At 31.2% G+C, this 22625-nt stretch overlaps 1 protein-coding gene across 1 annotated transcript in view; it reads left to right on the top strand.

Annotated features, from left to right (window-relative positions):
• LOC106478372 (atrial natriuretic peptide receptor 1-like) overlaps positions 1–22625 on the top strand; it is a 121974-nt gene that overhangs the window by 26694 nt on the left and 72655 nt on the right. Inside the window, exon 2 of the mRNA XM_013938913.2 lies at positions 19353–19467. Coding sequence (XP_013794367.1) covers positions 19353–19467 — 115 coding nt within the window. The remainder of the gene's footprint in view (positions 1–19352; positions 19468–22625) is intronic.

Genomic DNA, 22625 nt, shown 5'->3' with positions numbered 1-22625 from the left:
CACGTGATCTCGATGACGCAACAATATATACATGTATATATGTGTGTGTACGAAGAAAATGCATGTCTACATAACAGAATAATGATCTTTAATCTGAACTACATTAAAAGCAATGATATATACACTTTTATTTCCTGTTATTTGCTCAGTAACAATTATAATATACAAGGAAGACATTTAAGCTTTGTTTCAGTCTTTCAAGTATGAGTACTGTGTTTGGGGCACAAATCCAACCCATGCATGTTAAGAGTAATGTCGCTGTTATTAATGTCTTCTTGTTTTCAATATAGCTTTACCTAGAGTTCAGTTAGTTTTGATTTATTTTCAGTAAATTAGTTTTATGGATTTTTTTATGATCATGATCCAATAATAGTTGAAAATCCTGTCATTATTATTTTTCATTATCTTATTTAATCTAACCATATCTAACCTAATAGTATTCTAATTTTTATGTTTTAGTTACTTTTATAACAATAAATAAAGAATATACGTGAAAAACAAGAACTCTAGTACTCAGCTTCAACAACTGCACAAACCATCCTGCTTCATCTTTTCCTCACTTCAAACACTGGATAATACTATTCATGAAGTGAATTATTGTTTTATTTCAGTTATAAGAAATATATGATTATAACACAGCCACTATTAATGTTTTACTCTGTATATGTGTGTATATATATGAGATGTGATTAATTTTGGAAAAGTTTTCTTGTGTATGTGTGCATATATATGAGATGTGATTAATTTTGGAAAAGTTTTCATGTGTATGTGTGCTATCCAATGCATTTGTACTTTTAAAATATTGTACAGGAAACTATAATCTTTTAAGTTTTATATTTGTCTTTTGAACCTAAAAATAATGAAATTCTTTTTTCTTTTGAAATATTGAATACTATAATTATTATTAAACAATTAAAATAATATAAATGTATCATTTTTTTAACTTTGTACGGCAGAAAATGATTAATCACACTCCAGAAAGAATGATTTTATTTAAACCTAATGTTTCAATTTACACCCTGTTCAATTACAGCATCACATATAAATACAAATTGATAATTGAAAAGAACATGTATGACAATTAGAAACTGACGTAACATTGATATTGTCATACGTTACTGCACTCACGTTGAAAAGAATTAGAATGACTAAGCAGCAGAAAATCACAAGCTATTGAACAAATGTTAAAAAAAATTACAAAGACCAGGAATTATTTCTGTTTATCATAGACTTATAAGATTGAATCAGGTGAGAGGCTTTGAATTTCCTAAGAATTTTATTATATTGTGCTCTTAGTTACCAGTTCTTAATTGTTAGTAAATGGCTGCTGATTGTTGTTCTCAGGTTGCTGGCACTTGAGTTGAGGAAATGGTCAAACCATGTTCAAGCTTATATTGTTAAGTGGTATATATATAATATGTTAAACAATGGGGACAAAATACCTGGGTTCGCATTGCAATTTGTGAATCAAAACAACCGAAATTGCAAGTCACTTTCCTCTTGTCCATGAATATATTGAGTCTTCTTTTGATTAGGCCGAGTACAAAGTAATTGTAATGTTAAGATTAAAAATACTTTTCTTCATCTTAAAAATCTCAAATGTCATTTACATAATCTCTAAAACCTCCTAAGTACACTTCAAACGTTTTTTTTTTCAGTAAAATGTTATATTTTATCTGTTATTTTCTCTACCCTAACTCTATACAAGGTTGGTCAAAATTGACCAACCTCGTAACCACAAAAAAAAAATCAAAATAAATCTAAAGTATACATCTATTTATACTTACATTTTATTGCCCTTTCAACCGTGTCTAACTATTATACATGCCATTATAAATTGTAAATCACTTGGGGAACCTGCATCACAAGCTACTCTATGAAATTCCATTACCCACATTGTAATGAGTAATTTACTTTAAAATTTCGTAATTCTTGGAGGGGTGGTAAATAACTTACAGAAGAAGGAATTCCTAGAGAAAAAGTGTCACATTTCTCACACAAGGGGAAATCAGGATTTTTTTAGCCTTGGCTAAGCAGCTCGTGGAATGGATCCGAGTTTTTTTGGTTTTGTTTTTCAAGTACACCTTTTAGCTCAAATTTCCATCATCTTTTGATTGATTTAAGATTTAATTACAGTTTTGAACTTACGGGGTGAAACCCTTTTGATTGATGTATTTGACCAAGCCCAAGATCTCGTAGCTTAATGTATTCCATGTGTGTTTTTCTTATAGCAAAGCCACATTGAGCTATCTGCTGTGTCTACTAAGGGGAATCGAACGCCTGATTTTAGCGTTGTAAATCCGGAGATTTACCACTGTCCCAGTGGGGGACTTTAAGGTATTCTAATCCTGCCTAAAAGAAGTTAAATTTGAGGGTAGGCTAGTAGAGATCTTTATGAGTAATAAAATCGAATTGGGTGTATGCTCGCCCCATGCTTGGTATTGCTGGTGCACAAAAATGTAGCTAATAAAAAGGAAAACAAAGGTCTCCTAGATTAAATTACTCTAATCCTGCCTCAAACAATTTCAAGTGCCAAGGCTATTGAGGATTTCCTCTTGTTTTAATATTGCCTTGTAAAATTAAGAACTTGTATATCATTAAAATATGGATTATTAGCTACGATTTTATGCTATTATAATTAGTATAACATGAACAAAAGTAGTTTCACTAAATTTGGAATGTATCTCACTAAAATCCTCGTGACATGCACCTTAAAGGATGCCCATGGCTAGGTGGCTAATTACTGCTGAAAAGTCACTAAGAATTTTCTTTTTCAAAAGTTCAATGAGACCACATTCTGAAGAGAGTGGTGAGGTCTCACCAAAAAAAAAAGAGAAATAAGCTAGATTAATTCGAAAAATGATTTGTGGCAACCTTGTTCAATTGCAATATCTTCAAGTCACTTCTTTCTCTGGTTAATTGACTGTTGCAATGTTTTGTGACAGCTGAGGTGTTTGGTATTTCTTGTATTTTTACTTTATATATCTGTAACGATTTTGTTCATGAAATGCCATGTATGGTTCAATTAAATATTAGGGTTTGAAGCTGAATAAAATTGTTATTGGAAAAAAACTTACCATTTACCTCTTTTCATTAGTGGATGTCTTTACAAAGAGTTAATACTGTTATTGCTGGATTTAGTTGCCATAATGTGTTAAAATGATGAATGTTAAAAAGATGCTAAGCAATACTTACTAATTGCTAATCAAATTCATTATTGAAACTTGGCATCAAAACAAAGTTATAATTTTTCATTTCAAAATGAAATATTTAAACAAATTGTGCATCTTCACTTCTGTGTATCTCATGGCACTTTTTTGCTCTAAAGTGCTCATTATAATTTCTTAGAAACTTAAATTGATAAAAAATAAAATGAAATTACTTGCAATTCTCTGTCATAGCATGTGCTCATCATGAGATATGATCGTAATATGTCTGTGTCATACTTGTAGTTGATCATTTGTTTACACAAAACTGCTCTATGATGATACATGGCTTTCAGCATACTCTGAGAGGGTTTAGAAACATATGTAATGCAATAAAACTAAATGAATCCAGATTTAAAAATAGCAGCTTTGGCTGTAAAAATAAATATTGTGTTATTGTCTTTTACAATATGCAGTCATTATTGGAAGAAAAAATGGTAATTTTGATGTATTTCATATTTTTCAACTTTTCATTTTACTTATGTTGCTGATCTTGTTACAGTTAATGTTGGGGTAGAGAAAATAACAGATAAAATTTGAAGTTTTACTGAAAAAAAACTTCTTATGTTCAGATAGGAGGTTATGAGAATGAAATATGAAAACTATAAAATGAAAAAAAAATATTCCTGACAAGAAAATCACCTTGCAGTCAAACTAGTCAGAGTCAGACTGAATGTAAATTCAAATATAAATCTGTAGTAAAGATTCTTTGTTAAAAATCTACTTTTTCTGTACAACAGACTTGTAATGTTTACTAAAATCTTGCCTAATTTTGTAAAAATGCTCAGTAATTTTGGAGTTATAATAAACATTGCTCTGTATAGTTTCATACAAAGAGGAAGTTGGTGGAATGTATACCATTCACATAGGATTAAAAATAAGACAGAATACATTTAATTCTATCAAAGTGTATATACAAAATGACAAAATATTATAAGCTGAATATTTGAGAGAGGAGTGATTATATGCTAAACATGTGTAGTATTGATACATGAAGTACTTGTAATGGTTGGAATAGTACAACATGTTTGTTTGATATTCTTCATAAGCATTGGTAACACAGGCATGCAAATTTGAACTTCATAAAAGTTGTTTTGGTTTTAATAACAGATTTTCCATAATTGAGCTGTGCAGATTTCAAAAATAATATTCATTTTTTTTATCACCTAAGGATGTTTTACAAATCGGGAAGAAAAAGAACTCTTACTTAGATCAAATTATTATTTCATTTACCACAATGAACATTTTTTTATTATTTGTTTGTTATGTTTGGGTTCTAGAATGATCAATAAGACTCACATTGTGATTGATCTAGAGAAATCTATAGCCAGTGATTGTCAACATTTTAAGCATAACAAAATGTGACCCGATTTCAATGAAAATGATTCATGTATGTAAAAGCACATATGACGTTTTGTGAAAAATGTGGAGAAAAATGATATCATTTTCGGATTCAGTATACAGGAACTACTGTAGAGCATGTAAAAATTTCAAGATGATAAAACCATCACAGGCCTGTGTAATTTGATTGTACAACATCTACTTGTAAAAAACATTCAGGTACTCCACAAGGGCTGCTAGAGAATGACAAACATTCACTTAAGATATTGAAAATGTGTGAGAATACATCTTTGTAATAAAGTCACAATGTTTTTAATTTTTTTACTGCATTTAATGTAACTAGCTGTAAATGGTCAATAGTTTTGTTGCCTGTGCAAATTGTTGTTCACGAATGCAGCTATTTAAATAGCAATGGGATTGGCATACAGTAAATTATCTCCTCATAAATGCTTAATACTATTTTGCAAGGTTTAAAGCTTGTCAGAACTAAAATCTTCATGTTTAGTCTGGTATTTTGTGAGGTAATGAACATTGATTCATCCAGTTTCAAAGTCATGGCCTGAATATGGAGTTTGATGCCAATTATGAATAATTGTGGCTGAGGGTCAAGATGTTAAGATGCACAGTATTCAGAGTAATTTTGTAATTGTAGTAAAGATTGCTATGTATAGCTTCCCAGAAATGGAAATGATAGTTTGTTCAGTGTAAGCTGTTCATGCAGGGTTAAACATAAGACATAATGTTTTGTATTCCTAGTTTTGGAAAATTCAGTGGATTTCACATGATTCAGTGATGCTTGTAGGACATGGATGGCAAAAAATATATTATCATTAGTGCCAAAAAAATCACACGTGTTAATTCTGACACATTTAGCACATCATTATACAAAAACAATGTTTTATTTGTATTGATTCTTTTGTTTACTGTTAAGTGTCATGGAGTAGGAAGGTAGCTGTAATATTTTAACAATAGCTATGTTCATGCTTAATGGAGTATAAGGACTCTGAACAATGAACTTTTCTCATCTTCCTAAAACTAGGAGGATCATTTTACTACAGACTGAAACTAAAAGCTCTTAATAAATTACTATTTAGAGAAAACCTGTTTCAAATAATTAAGTTATTTTCATCTTACAAATTTTAGTGCATTAGTAAAACAGTCCCAAGGTGAGTAGTCAAAAAATGAACAACTAATATTCTTGGTATGTTATTTCATAGTTATATTTGTATAGGAAAGATTTAAAATATGTTTAAGTGAGAAAGAACAGTTTGATTATTTCAGTAAAGCCTGACAGTTAAACAAAAAAACTATTATACAGTTTTGTTGAGTTTTTTTTTATAACTGTACATATGTTTATTTAATTAATTATGAAAAATAAATATAATAATTATATGAAATGACAATTTATCTACAATTTTGTTTTAATTCATTATAAAATGAAATCTACATCACTAAGCATTGTCTTTAATACAAAATGTCATAATGTACAGGTTCAACTTGAACAGGGGCAAAGTATCTAAGAGACAGGTAGAATATCATTGGTGACAGTTAAGGAAACCTTTATAAAGCAAAATATGGATGAAATGTATAATATCAGTAGTTTAGAGATAAGTTTGGAAAAAAAGTTGAATTAAAAAATACTGAAATATAGAATGTTTCATTCACAGTATCTAAGAATATGGGTTTCCAAGAGCGTGACACAATGAATCTTTAAACAAACAGTTAAATTTGTGCCAATGAATAGCTGACTCGATCATGTTTATCCAATAATCTACAATTTAATGAATTCATGATGTTTATTCAATAATCTATAATTGAGCACATCAGATATCTGAGTAATATATTAGGAAAATTTACACTTTGTCAAGTAACAAACAAGATGTTAGAGACAGGAAAGAATAAAGACCTGTGAATGTGCAGCTTGACAGAATTTTACGAGAAGTTTTTGTATTGTTTTGAAACTATGGGCTTTCAGTCCATGGTCTTGAGATTGAGATTTTGTTATGAAGATTGTAAAGCACTAGTGTTGTTAAGTGTTAGTGTTTGTCATTGTGTGCATGAAAATGAACAATTTTTATTTATAATAAGCAACATTATGTTAAAACAGAATGTAAAATTTGACACTTGAATGCAAAAGTGCCAAACATATAGAGCAGAAGGGTCATGTGCCCTCTCTCCATTTTTTCTAGCTGGTGTATGTATTCTGTTATTAACAACTATATTAGGTTGACTTAGCTCTTCCCAGTTTCAAACAAAGTTAAGCATTAAGGATTGAATATTGTACTACTTTAATGCAGTATCACTGTTAGTACAAACATGTTTGTATACAGTAACATTAATGTCTGTGCCAGTTACAGTAACCCCTCCAAGTATGATTGTACATCATCATGGTGGAGTGTTATAATGCAGCAATAAACATTCTGGATGTTTTATAAGCAGGTATAATTCTGTGTGTGAAGCGTCTTGTATGTACAATTAGAAGTTACCACTCAATTATTTTTAAGTATAATCTGGTGATAACGTGAATGAACAAAACTGAAAATATTTTCTTTAATGTGATTGATCGATGAATATATATATGCTCAGATTAATTCAAAGATTTTGATACTTGTGATATATATTAACTTGCTACACACAATTTCAAAGCGTGTGTGAAAATAATTTAGTGTGCTCTGGATCAATGGATGACTTCATTAACATGTGCAGTTACCTTAAAGATATTAGAAATATGAGTTTGCTGCAGTGTATGGTTTGCAACTGAAAGTTTTTACAATTTTATTCATGCATGCACATCAAGAAATATTATTTAAATAAATATTTGATGTATGTGAAGGGTTCTTGTTAAAAATATTCCATTTTATAACATTGTGAAATATCTTACAACAGTAAACATGTTACTTCCATTTATTAAAACTTGATAATCACAGATTTTAAAATCTTTAGTGTTGTTTTTGGTGTATTCATTTTTGTGATTTAAATTAGTATTAGTTAGTGTGATCATAACGCAGTCTCAAAAACAAGTGGATATATTGCCACTGATCTGTAGGTCTGATAAATATCAATGATGTCAGAACTGCATGAATGATCAATTATATTGAAACTTTGAAAGATGACATTTAAGCAAACTGTGACTTAATTTCACATATTACAGATTATAATTTACAAGCATAGATCAAATGGTGAGGGAATAACATATTTTGGTTAGGAAAAGTTCTTGAGAAAGTCAGGGAATTTAATTTTTTCCAAGGTTTGGGAATAATATGTTACCTGGTTGAGAGTATACTTTGCTGTAGAGCAACATTTATTCTGGCTAAGAATGGTTGTACAGTCCACACCAGTGGTTGGCAACCTTTTTTGATCGTGAGTCAATTATTTTTTTTTGTTGAAAAATTTAGCATTGTGTTGGGTCAGTGATAATCATATAATTATTAATACCGGTACACGTATTTTAAATGTGTATGTTTATTTACATACAAAAAATTAATAGTTTGACCAGTTTGATATTTTTCCGTGAAATTGATCTTAAAATTCTCCGTAGCCGTGACTCTTTCCTTTAATATCGGCGTTCTTCTCACATAACCGAGAAATTTGAACTGAACAATGATTGTGCCCTTACGGGTTGCAATGGTGAAGCCAACGTTTGGCGGGTCAGCCAAATTATTGCCGCGGGTCATAGGTTTGCCGACCACTGATCTAGACATTTCCTGTTATGTAAAACAGGCTTCATTTACCTATAAGTTACTTTTTTTAGTTATGATCTATACATTTAGTTTAATTTTGATCAGAAATGTGTATTTAGTGAAAACCTCCATGTTAATAACAAAGTTATTTGAATAAAAATCATTATAATGGAGGAATTACATATCAAATACTGTTAAAACGTTATAACTTTTTAGTTCAAAGTAAAGACAGTCATCTAAAGACATCATTACGTCATCTAATACATTGATAAGTTTTAGGTGTAATTTTCCCTAAATAATTTTGAAAATTATTTTCCTTCCTCATTATGCTTTGGAGGAAGCTTGTAGATCAATATTTTGCTTTTATTTTAAATGTGCATTCTGATTCTCTACAGTGGTTTGCTTTTGTCCTTAAAAAAAAACAAGAATCAAATTACTGTTATTAGATCAATTTCGTCTCTCGTCAATATATATATGTAGGTATTTCGTTTGATCTTTTAGAATTTTACTAATTTTCAATTAAATACGAGTAGTAATTTTTCCTTTAATTTTTTTTTTACTTCGATACAGTAGTATAGGGCGTCGTCTAATGGTTAGCTTTCCGGATTATGGATCAAATGATACAAAGTATGAATCGCCATATGCCGATGAATACACTCCGCATTTTTAGCTGAGGGGGACGTGATAAGTGTAGCTGTCATTCTCCCTGTTTGGTTAAGTGGTAGCCACATAGAGGCGTGTATTGGTTATTGAATGCTTCCCCTTATCTGATTAGCAGTTGAACATCAGAGATGAATATTTATGAGCCACTTTGATCTCTGAACAGACCATTTAGTTAGGGAGTCGCATAAGATGCAAATATCAACTAAATATATTAATACAAAAGTCTCTTGCATGCTTTTTCACCACAAATTCGATTTCTTTTTAATGCTCAGCGTAACACTGTGTGCAATGAAGTGTCTATAAAATACAATGTTACATTTTAAGAGACTGAAATTACACCTACACGATTGAAACATAATGTAATCAATTATTTTCATAGAACGCTAATTTATGCTTCTATTTTGATCTATTCATTATCCTCATGTTTCGAAATTTATAAAAAATATATAAATTTTTCGCTTTGCATAAGGAAGTATTAATCTTTAGTTATTATATAAAGCATCACGATATGCTCAAAAACATGTTTTTTTTATATGCACAAAAACTTACACAAGTTACATAAAAAGTGCCACGTAAAAGATCAGTATTACCCTTTTAACTCTCACAACTATATATTAATTAAAACATAAAGGGATTAAGGTTTATAGTTAAACTGTTCTTAAACCAAATAAGAAATAAAGTTGGAACTGGATTATATTTTAGGAACAATATTAATTCACTGAATAAATGAATACATCCATTTCATTGATGATACATCGCATGCAACATAAGGGATCTCAAATTTCAAGTGCCCAGAGTTTCATTTGAGAAAATGTCCTCCACACCCCGGCATTGATGCAATAACTGTATTCTGTTAGGCTCACTTCTGATATGTATGAAATATTCCATTACATCTATTTATCAGTGAAAAGCCAAGCTCTTCGATATGACGTGGAGGACTGAAAGTTGTCGTGCAAGTATAATGTGTTTTCAGGGAGACCTTTTTTTGAAACTGAGGTAACGACTCCTCCTTAATCAGTGCATGGCCTCTCCGATTTCTAATTCCAGGTGAATCTTCACAATCTTGGCAGTATGATGACGTAGATAATTATGCTACGTGTAGAACGTGTATTAGGAAAATTTTCAGACTTACATAATCGGCTATATTTGATTTTGAGATCTGTAATGTATGGAAGAACAACTCGGTACAAACTAGAGTTGGACAATGCTAATATCTCTACAGAACTTGCTTTATCTTGGTAACATTTATTTTCAGTGAAATGTTGTATAAATGAGCTAAAGAACATGTTAAAAATATTGTCATGCAACATAGATTTCTAGTAGTGAAAAAACACACACTTTACAAACGATATTAAAGTATTGAATATTTAACGCTATATATATTGGAAACCTGAGGTGTGTTATCTTTATAATGGGATATTTTACGACTAGTCTGTATACCTGATTTTTTTTAGTTTTCTTTCAGGTGTTTTGATAAATATTTATGATTTATTAATATTCTGTGTAATTGAAAGGTAATTAATGTGACAATGTGTATTTGTGTCTTTGGTGATATCAGTTTTCGTAGGGTCAGATCTTACCAGCTAGCTTACGGGTACAATGTCAATTGTTTGTCCAGCACCGCTTAGGCATTTGTGTTTGTATTTTTATTGTCGCATTCTTACATGTATCTCACCTTCTTTTAATACATATTTTATACATATATCTGTTCATGTATTCCATACTTTTGTTCTGTGCTAGCTCTGAATTTATAGATGAGAAGAAATACACCCGTATTCGACTTATTAAAAGCTTCTTTAGGTCTGTGGCTTTATTGCAGAGGAAATTAAGGTACTACTTCAATATCTCCTAGGTAATCATCGTTTCTGGTATTTACCCTTTCATCTCTGTTCGTGGTCTTCAGAGGCAGGTTGATAAATAGTGCGCTCTGGCTCCATTCTTTGAGTTTTATTACTTTTGTGGATGTTCTATCACAAATGAATTCCTTTTAACTTTCTCAGAAGTCGAGACTTTTGATTTGTTTTACATGTCCTGTTCTTGGCACCATGTCAGATGACATGCGTGTGATAAAAAAAAAGTAATAAGTCGCCGATTTGAGCAGAAAAGAAAAATATTTCCAGTTATCTTTTTATCTATATTTGGATCTGATTGTCTGCTAGTTACGCGATATATGATAGAATACGTCACTATATATGTATATCACCGTCTCAATCAAAGACAGGTTATTCTATCTATTAGCACCAAATAAAATGTAAAAATTACACAAACAAAAACTTTATTTTTCTACAGAGTGTCCGATAAACCTGAAACAATAGGCACTTCAACGAATTTTACATAATGTCCTTTCCCTGTAGTTCAAAACACGTTTGGATTAACAGCAGGATTAACTCGGCCTTCGCATGCTTTGACAGCGTCATAACAAGTCACGTATCTAGAATTAAGAAAAGCTGCAAATCACCTATGGTTCCAGACTTTTCAGATACCCTGTTTACTTTAAGCGAACGCCATTCGTATTTTAGCTGTCAAACATGTGTATTTACGTTACAACTTTACCACTCCTTGCTTCTGTGTTAGTTGTTCTGCCTGTGATATTAAGCTCAATATTACACTTTTTCGCGCCAAATATTGTAGTTATTTCCCCAATCAGATATTTGAAACTCGGAAACACATTATTATTATAACTACTACTGTATGCTACTGGTCTACTACGATTGTCTATTTCTTTCTGTAGGAATTTAAAGGTACAGTAGGTTGACTTATAGTTTCTATGTTACGTGATTCTTACCTCATCTTTCACAATAACTCATTATATTTCAATATATCATATTTTATGTTTCTACAAGCTGTAAATGCATCATGTTTTATTAAGTTTAATGTATGCAAAACAAACTGTGACATTTTGGGATAAAACAATCTTCTTCACAGTCTGTAAGATTCCATAGATCTCTTTTTAACACATGTTTTAGTCGAACGTATATCAGATCTACGTAATGATTACACAATGGAAAGTTGAAAGCTTATGAATTATTAGATAAAAATAAAATAAAAAGAAGTAACGTAACAGAAAACTAATTGCGAAAAGGATAAAAAAATTGTTTAAAGCAAAGCCACAATTGGCTATCTTTTGGGTTCACCGCGGAGAATCGAACCCCATATTTTAGTATTGTATGTCCGTGAACTTACCCCTTTCTTACTATGGGACGAAAGTTCAAAAGTGTACAATATACATTCATGAAAAACGGACAAAGTTTAAAAAATGATAGGTAAAAATCAGTTCAATTAGTAATTACAAAAACCAAAACATAAAAGGGTAAAAAAAATCGGCATCTTTTTCTATTGTAATAACAAGGAGAAAAGACAAAACATCGATCATAAATTTAAGTTTATTATAACTTTAACAGTCTCCCAGTGGCACAGCGGCATGTCTGCGGACAGTTACTGCTAAAAACCTGGTTTTGATATCCATGGCGGGCAGAGCACATATAACTCATTGTGTAGACTTGTGCTTAACTACAAACAAACTTTAACTACACTTGACTAGGACTGCATTTTATTTTATTAACAATATGTCCATGTGGTATGTCCATGTGGTATGTCTATGTAGCTACTTCGAAGAGTGTGGATTGATCTCCATCAAACTTGGTATGGAGGTTCATTAGGTCCATGCGGAGGTACATACAAATTTTGAGTTTTGCGGTTTCTATATGCGTTTTTACTACTACTTCGCCCCCCTGTTAATGGACATTCACCAAATTTGTCATGAAGGTTTGTTGGGTCCATGCGGAGATACATGCAAATTTGCAATTTCACATTTTGTGTTTTGCAGTTTTTAAGGGCGTTTTTGCGTTTTTTACAATTGCATATAAAGGAAGCAACTTTTCATGTCCTAAGATAACTATTCATTAATCATGAATTTACTTAACTTCCGTCCAGCATTGTGTAGCTTTGTGCTTAATTTCAAACAAACAAACAAAACTAAAGAATGCAAAGCAAAAAGAAAATTAAGATAATTTTATATATAAAATAAACAACTCTTGATATAATACTTTTGGCTTGCCAGAATTGTGAATCTGAGAATTCATAGTTCGTCACCCAATTTCCCGAAAAACGCACTTCGATCATAAAAGAGTAACCCAAGAGTTGGCGGCGAATACTGTTGACTAGCTGCATTTCCTCTAAACCTACCAATTCGAAATTAGTGACGGCTATTGTGTAGCTTTGCTCGAAATTCTGAAACTGAGATAGTGTTGTAATAGATATAATAAGTTTCACTTTATTTTACCTAGTATCAGATGATACAAGACAAAAACATAGAAAGGCAAGCCTAAATTTGGGACGTTCAACATATGCTTCTTACATTTTCCTTTACGATAAAATGTGGCTTCATAGCCGTGTTTTGCACATTGTAAAATTTTACTTTTAGTTTTGTAGTTTAACAATGGATGACAGAAAGCGACCAATGATCTTCATAACACATTTCTTTAATGCCTATTTCGCTATCTCGGCTTCGATCGTAGCTCAAGCAACAAAACTTCCGCCTCTTTTTAGAAGAAAGTGGTTGCGAAATAAACAGTTTTATTAATGAATAAAATTACCCTGGGAAGGGAAACAAATATTTTACACAAGTAAGCATGAGACGGAAACAGACACTTAATACTTGAAAGTTTCAGAATATACATATTCCATCTTCGGCAAGATGTATTGATAATGTAAAATACAAGATTCACGTATTTTTAAATTAGTAAAGCTCCAACATTATATAAGGAGGAATCAAAATTAAAATGAAAATATTTTGTTTGTTTGTAGTTAAGCGCAAAGCGACATAAAAGGCTCGCCCCCCCCCAGTGGCACAGCGGTATGTCCGCGGACTTACAACGCTAGAAATTTGGTTTCGATACCCGTGGTGGGCAAAGCACAGATAGCCCTTGTGTAGCTTTGTGCATAATTAAAAACAAACAAACATAAAAGCCTGTGTGTGCCCTGCCCACCACGGGTATCGAAACCCAGCTTTTAGTGTTGTAAGCCATCTGATTTACCGCTGAGGCACTGGAGGGTAGAGTCAAAAGTGAAACAGACAGGATTGGTGTAGAGAGTAACAAATGTGATAAAATACTGCAGTTTGTTTGTATGCGGAATTATGTAAATTATTTAGAATGAAATTAACTGACGTAGTGTTATTAGTTAGAGGTGATAGTTGATGTATAAGAGAACCTCTCTTTAATTAAAAGTCCATTAGTTGATGATTAAGATGAGATGACTTTGAAGTTTTAATGAAAATAGAGTAATTGCTACTTTCACTGTGTATGAGGATAGCGGAGACTGGAGGATCTGAGAGCCGATTTCCAGTTCTGCTTCATACTCCCATGTATTCGCAGGTTTGAAAATGTAATTGATTTACTGTTTTACCGACCTAAGTGACATTACAGCCACCATATGTGTATTTATACACGATCGTAAATCTATAAAGAAAGGTAATAGGTCTTTACATCTGAATAAATTATTAATTCTGACGTTTATTTAACTATTATTTGTAGTTGAACGAGTGGATAACAAGTTTATTTTTTTTAATTTGTGGCTTTAGTATAAAACTCTGTTTACCTATGATAAACGACTGACTAGTCTTAAAATGTATTTCACAACAAAACGTGGTTTCTTTGGAGTTCAATTTTGTTAAGAAGACATTTGCAGGTTAGGGTTTGGATAGAATGCAAGAGAGTCTTTGTCATCTATATAAATATAATAATAATACTTTCTCTTGTCTGTTATTTGTCCATGTAACTACTTCGAAGGGTTTAAATGGATTTTCACCCAAGTTACTGTGAAGGTTCATTAGATCCATGACGGGGTACTAACAAATTTTCAGTTATGCATTTTGCGTTTTGCGGTTTTTATGGGCGTTGTTTATCACTACTTCGCCCTCTGTTGATGGATCTTCATCAAATTTGGCATGACGGTTTGTTGGGTCCGTGCGGAGATACATACAAATTTGTGCTTTCACATTTTGTGTTTTGCAGTTTTTATGGGCGTTTTTGCGTGTGTGTGTTTTTTTGCAATTATATATAAGGGAAGCAACTTTTCATGTCCTAAGATAACCTTTGATTAATCATGAAGTTACATAACTTCCATCCAAGGGGACGGGTACGCCAACTGGTATTATAATATTCTGTACAACGGTTATTTCCATATGAAGAGAGAGGTACTCAGAACAAATGTTATATGGTCTAATGAGAAGACTGAATTTAGAGTTAAGCTAAATGTGGTCTAATGAGAAGACTGAATTTAGAGTTAAGCTAAATGTGGTCTAATGAGAAGACTGAATTTAGAGTTAAGCTAAATGTAGTCTAATGAGAAGACAGAATTTAGAGTTAAGCTAAATGTAGTCTAATGAGAAGACAGAATTTAGAGTTAAGCTAAATGTGATCTAATGAGAAGACAGAATTTAGAGTTAAGCTAAATGTGATCTAATGAGAAGACTGAATTTAAACTTAAGTTTAAATGAGTCTGAAATAAAACTGTCGAAACGAGTAAGCCTGTATAGGTTTTTGTTTTGTACGATGAAAGTATATTGTAAACTGCTTATATTTAACATCAGTGATGTGTTTTTTAGCGAACACTATACAAATGATCTAGTTAATAGCCTAAAATGTTGCTTACCTCCCCCTGAACATAAATTCTCTGATTACTTGTTCCCCTTTGAATGCACATATGAAACCTTGAAATTGTAAACCTTTTTTCAAAAAAAACTGCCCCAGAACTTTGCAAAAACCGTGTTCAAAAACCTCATTCTACAGTTACAATTGCCAATATACTGTGACCAATATACTGCCTTAAAAGAACTAACAAACAATGGAAATATCGTTGTCACCTGATCTAATAAAGTTACAAGTATTTTGTCCTTAATAAATAAGATTTATTTTAAATTATAAATTTAAACTTCAAAGAAACCATATAGTGTAGACAATTAAGCTGTTTCATCGTTCACCTTGTATTTCAATCATTTCAGAAAAAGTTTAAATCCTATAAATTTAAAACTCTTTATATGTTATATTTTACATTGTTAGAAATAAGTCACTGAAGATGGAATATGTAATATTCCGAAACGTTCAATTATTAAATGTCTGTTGCGTTTGACAAGTGTCAAATGTTCGTTGCTCTTGTCGCTGTACTTTTATTTATCATTACACTCTGATTACTGGGTAATGAATCTTCTGCTAAACAATTTTACTGACTAGTTATAACAAAACTGTTTTCTGTAAAAATGAGAGTTATATATTATTCTATTACAGTTAGAAAATAAAAAGGTACTTTAACTGTTGAAATAATAAACTTTTGTTTAACTATTTGAAAAACATTATATATATATATATATATAAGATATTTTAAGAACATTATATATGTATTTAATGTTTGTTTGTTGAATTTTCGTGCAAAGCCACTCGAGAGTTGTTTGTGCTAGCCGTCTCTAATTTAGAAGTGATAGACTAAAAGGAAGGCAGCAAGTCAACGGCAACCGCTGCCAACTTTTGGCCTATTCTAGTCGAAGAATAGGATTGACCATCACATTCTTACGCCCCTACGGCTAAAAGGGTGAGGATGTTTAGTGATAGGAATCAAACCCGCGACTCGCAGATTGCGATCCGAGCGCCCTAACCACCAGACTTTGCCAGCAACATCTCTAAAGTAAACACAAACAAGTTTCATCATCCATAGAGAAAATGTGATCTCTTTCTCTAATAAACATTATTAAGATCATCTATGAGTTTGTTCTTTGTTTTTATTTCTAATCTATGATACAAGTACTTAACACGAGAAGTGATACTTAATCTAAGGTTGATTTACAGAACAAATAATAATGTTGAAGTTAATTGCTTTAATCAAACATTTCCTTAAGAACAAATTTCCAATGAAGTCGTCTTAAGTTTTTAACAAAATATCAGGCTTAAAATTCAGAGTAGTTTTTTTTTTCAGCAGTTATGTCTGTTGCACTTTACGTTGTTTTAAAACTCTTAACATTTTTATTATCACTAATGTTTTAATGTGCGTAGAATTAAATATCATATTGGTGATTTGGGAGTTGAATCTTACCTTTGGAATGTTGTTATTCCTTAACCTTTTCTTTGTCGTTTTAATGTATATTTAAAAATATTCTGAGAGGCAAATAAACCTCACACGTGTAAGTATTGTGCGTAAAGGGCACTTTGCTCTAAGGTTGTGTCCATTTTATTTTGCCAATCGCAAACAAGTGGTGTGATTATCGTCTAACTTATATATATATATATATATACGTTCATGCTGGAGAACTCCGGTCCGTTTCAGTTAATAAATGCCAGATAGAAGTAGTTGTGTTAAAACCTCCTACAGTTTCTGTAGTCTACAATGAATAGAGTTAATTTGGAATAATATGCTATTACGTTTCAACATTTTGTTTATTACAATAAAAACTTTCAGATTTGGTTTTTATATAATGTTCTTGTTAAACATAAAATGAGATGCATGAAGTGCTAAGATACATTCAAGGATTATCTAAAAATAAGGACACTTTTATGTTGACTATATGTTATCCTTTTCTCTTTTTTTTAAGCCAAGTTACTAACACTTGAACACGGGCTTATTTTAACATTGATGTTGGTTTGCTTGTTTTAGAGCAAAGCCACATCGAACTATCTCCTATGAAAGTTGAATAACAATACTTAGTTTTGAGTGCCTTGAAATCATGTCTTCCAATGGGACAGCGTTAAGTTTACGGAATTACAACATTAAAATCCGGGGTTCGATTCCCCGCCTTGAACACAGCAAATAGCTCAGTGTGACTTTGCTCTAAGACAGACAAACAAACAAATTTCAGATCATGAATTTAATGAATTATAAATAATAATTACAAAATCCTAACTCCAAATATCAATAATAGCAATCAAAAAAACTTGTAGTTTATAAAAGTGAGTTAGCGGTAAGTTTGCGGACTTGCACTCAAAAATCTGGAGGTTTAATTCCCTGTGATGAACAGATTACAGATAGTCTATTGTGCATTTTCTTTAAAAAAAACAAGCAAGTAAACAAATACTTGTAACACTTTATCAATTTTGTTCAGGGGCGCTTCTGGCTTTTTTAAATAGTGCATCTAAAAAAACCCTTACAGATAAAAGCGCGATTCATATTCAGCAATATCACCCCTAAAATCACGGACTCTTTGTCGGCAGCCTCCACACACTATTAAGACAGAACTGGTCCAGTTACTTAATGATTCGTGAACCCTAATTCAAGAAGTTTAGTAGAAAACTTCCATACAGGTTTTAAAAATACTTTAAAGAAATTTGCAAATAAATAACTTGGAGAAGTGCAGTATCTGTGAAATTGTGAAATTCATTTTAGTATTCCTTTGTTTTTGTATTCTGTTAATCAAATACTTGTATGTGACATAGTTTAATTTACACATTAATATAAAATTTTATATGAATATATATATATGATATCATTTTGTACGCCTCTGGTATGTTTTAAGTCAATTTCCAAACTTCTTTAAGAAAAAAAGAGACAATTCTTGCATTGCATTATTGTTATTTGGAAGCTTAGTAATGACTCTTCCACGTGGCACGTATATTCCATTACTGGTTGAGAATTCAGTAATAACTCATCCACACGGCACGTATAATACATTTTTTAACTACTTTATACAGCGAAATTATTATATTTGTTATTTTAGGCTGTACTTCTAACGAAGCCACTAAGCGAGTTTTTGGGCAATAAAATAAGTATTACTCAATTACGACAAGGTTGATTTTTTTTATTTTCTATAAAATATTTTTTTAACTCTTAATCTGCACTGCTTGTTAAAAAAATCAAGTAACTCATCTTCGTGTTTTTTATTAAACCTGGAAGTATTATTAGCGTAAGACACTATTTATTGCTTCGTGCTAATGTAATTTTCAATAAATTTTATTGTTATAAGTTTTGTTTTGTTTGTAATTAAGCACAAAACTGCACAATGGGCTATTTGCCCACCACGAGTATCGAAATCCGGTTTCAGTTGTAAGTTGAGCTTTTCTTTAATACAGTCCTAGTTTTCCCATGAAGAGGGGAGCAGTAAATTAAAAGTGTGCTTTCTGAACCAATAGTTGAGTATATTTAACCAAATTAAAAACAAACTATAAAACATAGACAATTTATGCTAAACCAGTTTGAGATTTATGTCGGTAATAGATTATAATGCCTGGATAACTGTGTGTTTTGACACAAAGTACTTAAATATTTAATACTTTATGGGAAAATATTGATATTATAGCGGTATGACGCTAACATCGCTCTACAGAATTTACAATTTCAGCTAATTAAGCTAAGTTTGGTTTCAAATATTCCACTCGATTAAATTCACAAAATAAAAATCGTTAAATTGAAGTAATTTTAATAATTATTTTTACTGTAATTCCTGTAATTCCTCTTATTTCAGTCCGACTCTGTTTTTCAGTGATCGTGATGTGCGCCTCTCCCGATACCGTTAGAGAGATCTTATTAGCAGCGGAACAGCTAAATATGGTGGACAGCGGCGAGTACGTCTTCTTCAGCATAGAACTTTTCATAAGGTAATTGTGTACATTTTAAAAGGTCGTTTATTGATATTCAAAATACGTGTTTTTATATCATGCAGATTCTAAAACACTAGATAATTTCGCTGCTGTATAGGTATAGGAAATCTGTTCCGCAATTTTTCAACATGTTTCAATTTTTCATGTTGTGAAACATTTTTTTTTTGTTTTAGTCTTAAGTTTTGTATTACATTTAAACAGCTAACAGTAGTTATGATAAATTAGTTTCAAAGCTAAGGTTTTCCAAACAAGTGGAAAAAAACGTATAGGTATCATGAACAACGATAGTGGTTCATAACATGGATCGCAAAAAATTGCACGAAACCCCAATAGTACGTTAGGGCAAAAATCACCTTAAAAAGTAAAGATTCAGTTCAAACAACATTTAAAAACCTTTACTATTGACTGTAAACATACAAAACGCGAAAAATAAATACGCATGTTAAACTTATTAGGAAAAGAAAATCCGCTCAAAACGGCCCGTTTGTAATTCTCCTTCTTATTATTATTCTCTTGCCAGCCTACAACAAAAGCGGTTTGGTATATTGCACCCAAACCTTTTGAAGAATATTAGATAAGATACAGTGAAGGTAGTAGCTTGATTTGACTTGATTCTTCGATATTTTTTAAAAACATCATAATTCTAGTGTAAACGATGTTATCATTACCCCTTGAAGCTACTTTTCTTAGAAACATCTGATGTTCCTTTAAAAATATTAAGTACGTGGTGAAATAGGAATTACCAACTAATAATAGATGAACATTAGATGACTATAACATGTAAATACTAAATGTTTTGTACACTATACAATCAGTGTCTTGAGGTTTAATTTAAAGCGATGTTTTAGACATACATGTTTTATTTGAAAAGGCTGCTTTTCTACTGGTAACTTTTTTTCACGCTTAGTCTAGGCATATATTTGCCCATTGCTATGCATTATATATAGAGAATTTAGTTACACAGAAACTATAAATGCTCACTATATTCTTAAACAAATCTCCATGACAATCTCCAGCTGCAGCTTAACATTTTACATCTCGAACTAATGCGAACAAATAGACAATAGCTACAGTAAATCATCATGAACCGTTTCAGCTAGCTACTAGCTACGTTTATTATTATTGCAATGTATAAAGTTAACTACCATATCAAGTAATCCTTTGTCCATAGTTGAGCATACAAAAGCCAGAAAACAAGATAAAACCTTCAGATAGGAATCGTAAAAGAAGTAAGGAAACAAGGCTGGAGATACTGCAGACATTATTTACTAAAACTACAAATCCCTATTTTGATTCCACAAATGTAACTCTAGGTAACAGCGTGGAGCCAAAATAGGAGCTTGTAGTTTGAGTAAATAATGTCTACAGTATCTCCAGCCTCGTTTCCTTACTTATTTTACGATCCCTATTTTCAGGTTTTTAAATTCCCAATTTTTTTATTTATCTTGTAATCTTAGGTCCCATCATATGGTTACCTGAGTGGTTCAAACCATATAAAAAAGAATAATACGTTAGAGACTTTATATTCCTTTAAAACAAAAGAATAAAACTTTTCCTCAAATAAAAACAAGGAAGTTAATAATGAGAAGGAACATTTGAATTGATGAATCTTGACATTTTAACTAGCTTGTGAGAAAAGCTAGTTTGTAATATTTGATTTTTTTCGGACTTCCTTTTAATTACTCTGTTTTTCCTGGATAATTTAACAAAATAATAAGTGTTTAAAACACAAGCGACAATTACGTTATACAAGTTGAAAAGTTTCAACTTTAACATGAAATAAAATAAATAATTAAGCATTTAATGAGATAAGAAATGTAAATAAGTTTTTTCTAGTTATTTGAAAAAGGTAAGAGTTTCTCTTGACCTTATTTTTACCTTACACAAGAAAGGAAAAACAATTAATAATAAAAAAACGAAACATAAAACTTTCTTCATAATGATATAGTTTAAGATTCAACGTATTAAATAAAAGTGAGGTATAATTTCCAGTTTACTTATATTCATGGAGTAAAAGTTTATTGTCATTGACGTAGTTGGCCAAGCGAAGCATGATTTTGCTCGAGACAGCACTTTATATTTTATTATTGATTTCTCTATTGGTTTAACGTGAGTTGATAGTTTTCTTAGTTCGCAGGAGACTTTCCCAGTCGTAATCACTCGTATGTTTTACACCATATATTAATTAACACTGTGTCGACCGATAACGATATAGATTATTTAGAAGTTATTTCTGTGCAGAACAATTTTGGAGAAAAATATAATAGTTTTATTATGAGTAGAAAATATAAAAAAATTTAAAAGTTATTACATTGATTTGTTATTTTATGTATACAATTAAGTTAAAGACAAAGCTTGGTTAAAAATACAACTGCTGAATTGAATATTTGTTACACTTAACAAAAATATATAACTTTCAAAAACAATTGGTAATATGAATTAACAGAAACATTAAACAGCTTAGAAAAAACTTGTTAACCTCAATAATTATATGTTGATATATTTAGATTCTTTATATAAACTCCAGTATTAACAATGTAAATATTTTACCATGCCTTTTTGTAGTAAACAAAAATAATACTTGATAAATTGTATTTTCTAAACTCGTCCAGTTTAACTCAGTTTAGTCAGCTGAAACAGGAGAATCAAACACTTGAATCTTTAAAACATCAGCAAATCTTGCAAACAGTAAAGTCTGTCTGTGATTTAAATGACAGTCGTATTACTGTTTTTACTCTACTTTCCTGTAGTGTAGTGATGAACTTTTTAAAACACTCACTTCAAACAAGTAGATACTGTGTGCTGAAAAACTTCAGTAGCAAAATCGTACTATGTTTTTTCTTGTCGTTTGTTGAATACCGAACAAACCTACCAGAGGGCTATCTACGCTAGCCATCCCTAATTGTGAAGTACTAGACTAGAGGGAAAGCAGCTAGTAAACACCATCCACCGTCAATTAGTGCTAATATAAGCCACTATGTCTGGCCTGTAATGACATTGTAATGTATAGATTATTATTCATATGTGTATTAATTAATGTGACCGTTTGATTTTTTTTGTTTATTTGTTGTTAAGCACAAAGCTACACAATGGGCTATCTGTGCTCTGCCCACCAGGAGTAACGAAGTGTGATTTTTTGTGTCATAAATTTGTTT

The sequence above is a fragment of the Limulus polyphemus genome, unplaced genomic scaffold (assembly GCF_000517525.1).
Source record: "Limulus polyphemus unplaced genomic scaffold, Limulus_polyphemus-2.1.2 Scaffold204, whole genome shotgun sequence".
NCBI lineage: Eukaryota > Metazoa > Arthropoda > Merostomata > Xiphosura > Limulidae > Limulus > Limulus polyphemus.
The sequence above is the reverse complement of the archived record's forward strand: the minus strand, read 5'-3'. Positions and strand labels throughout refer to the sequence as shown.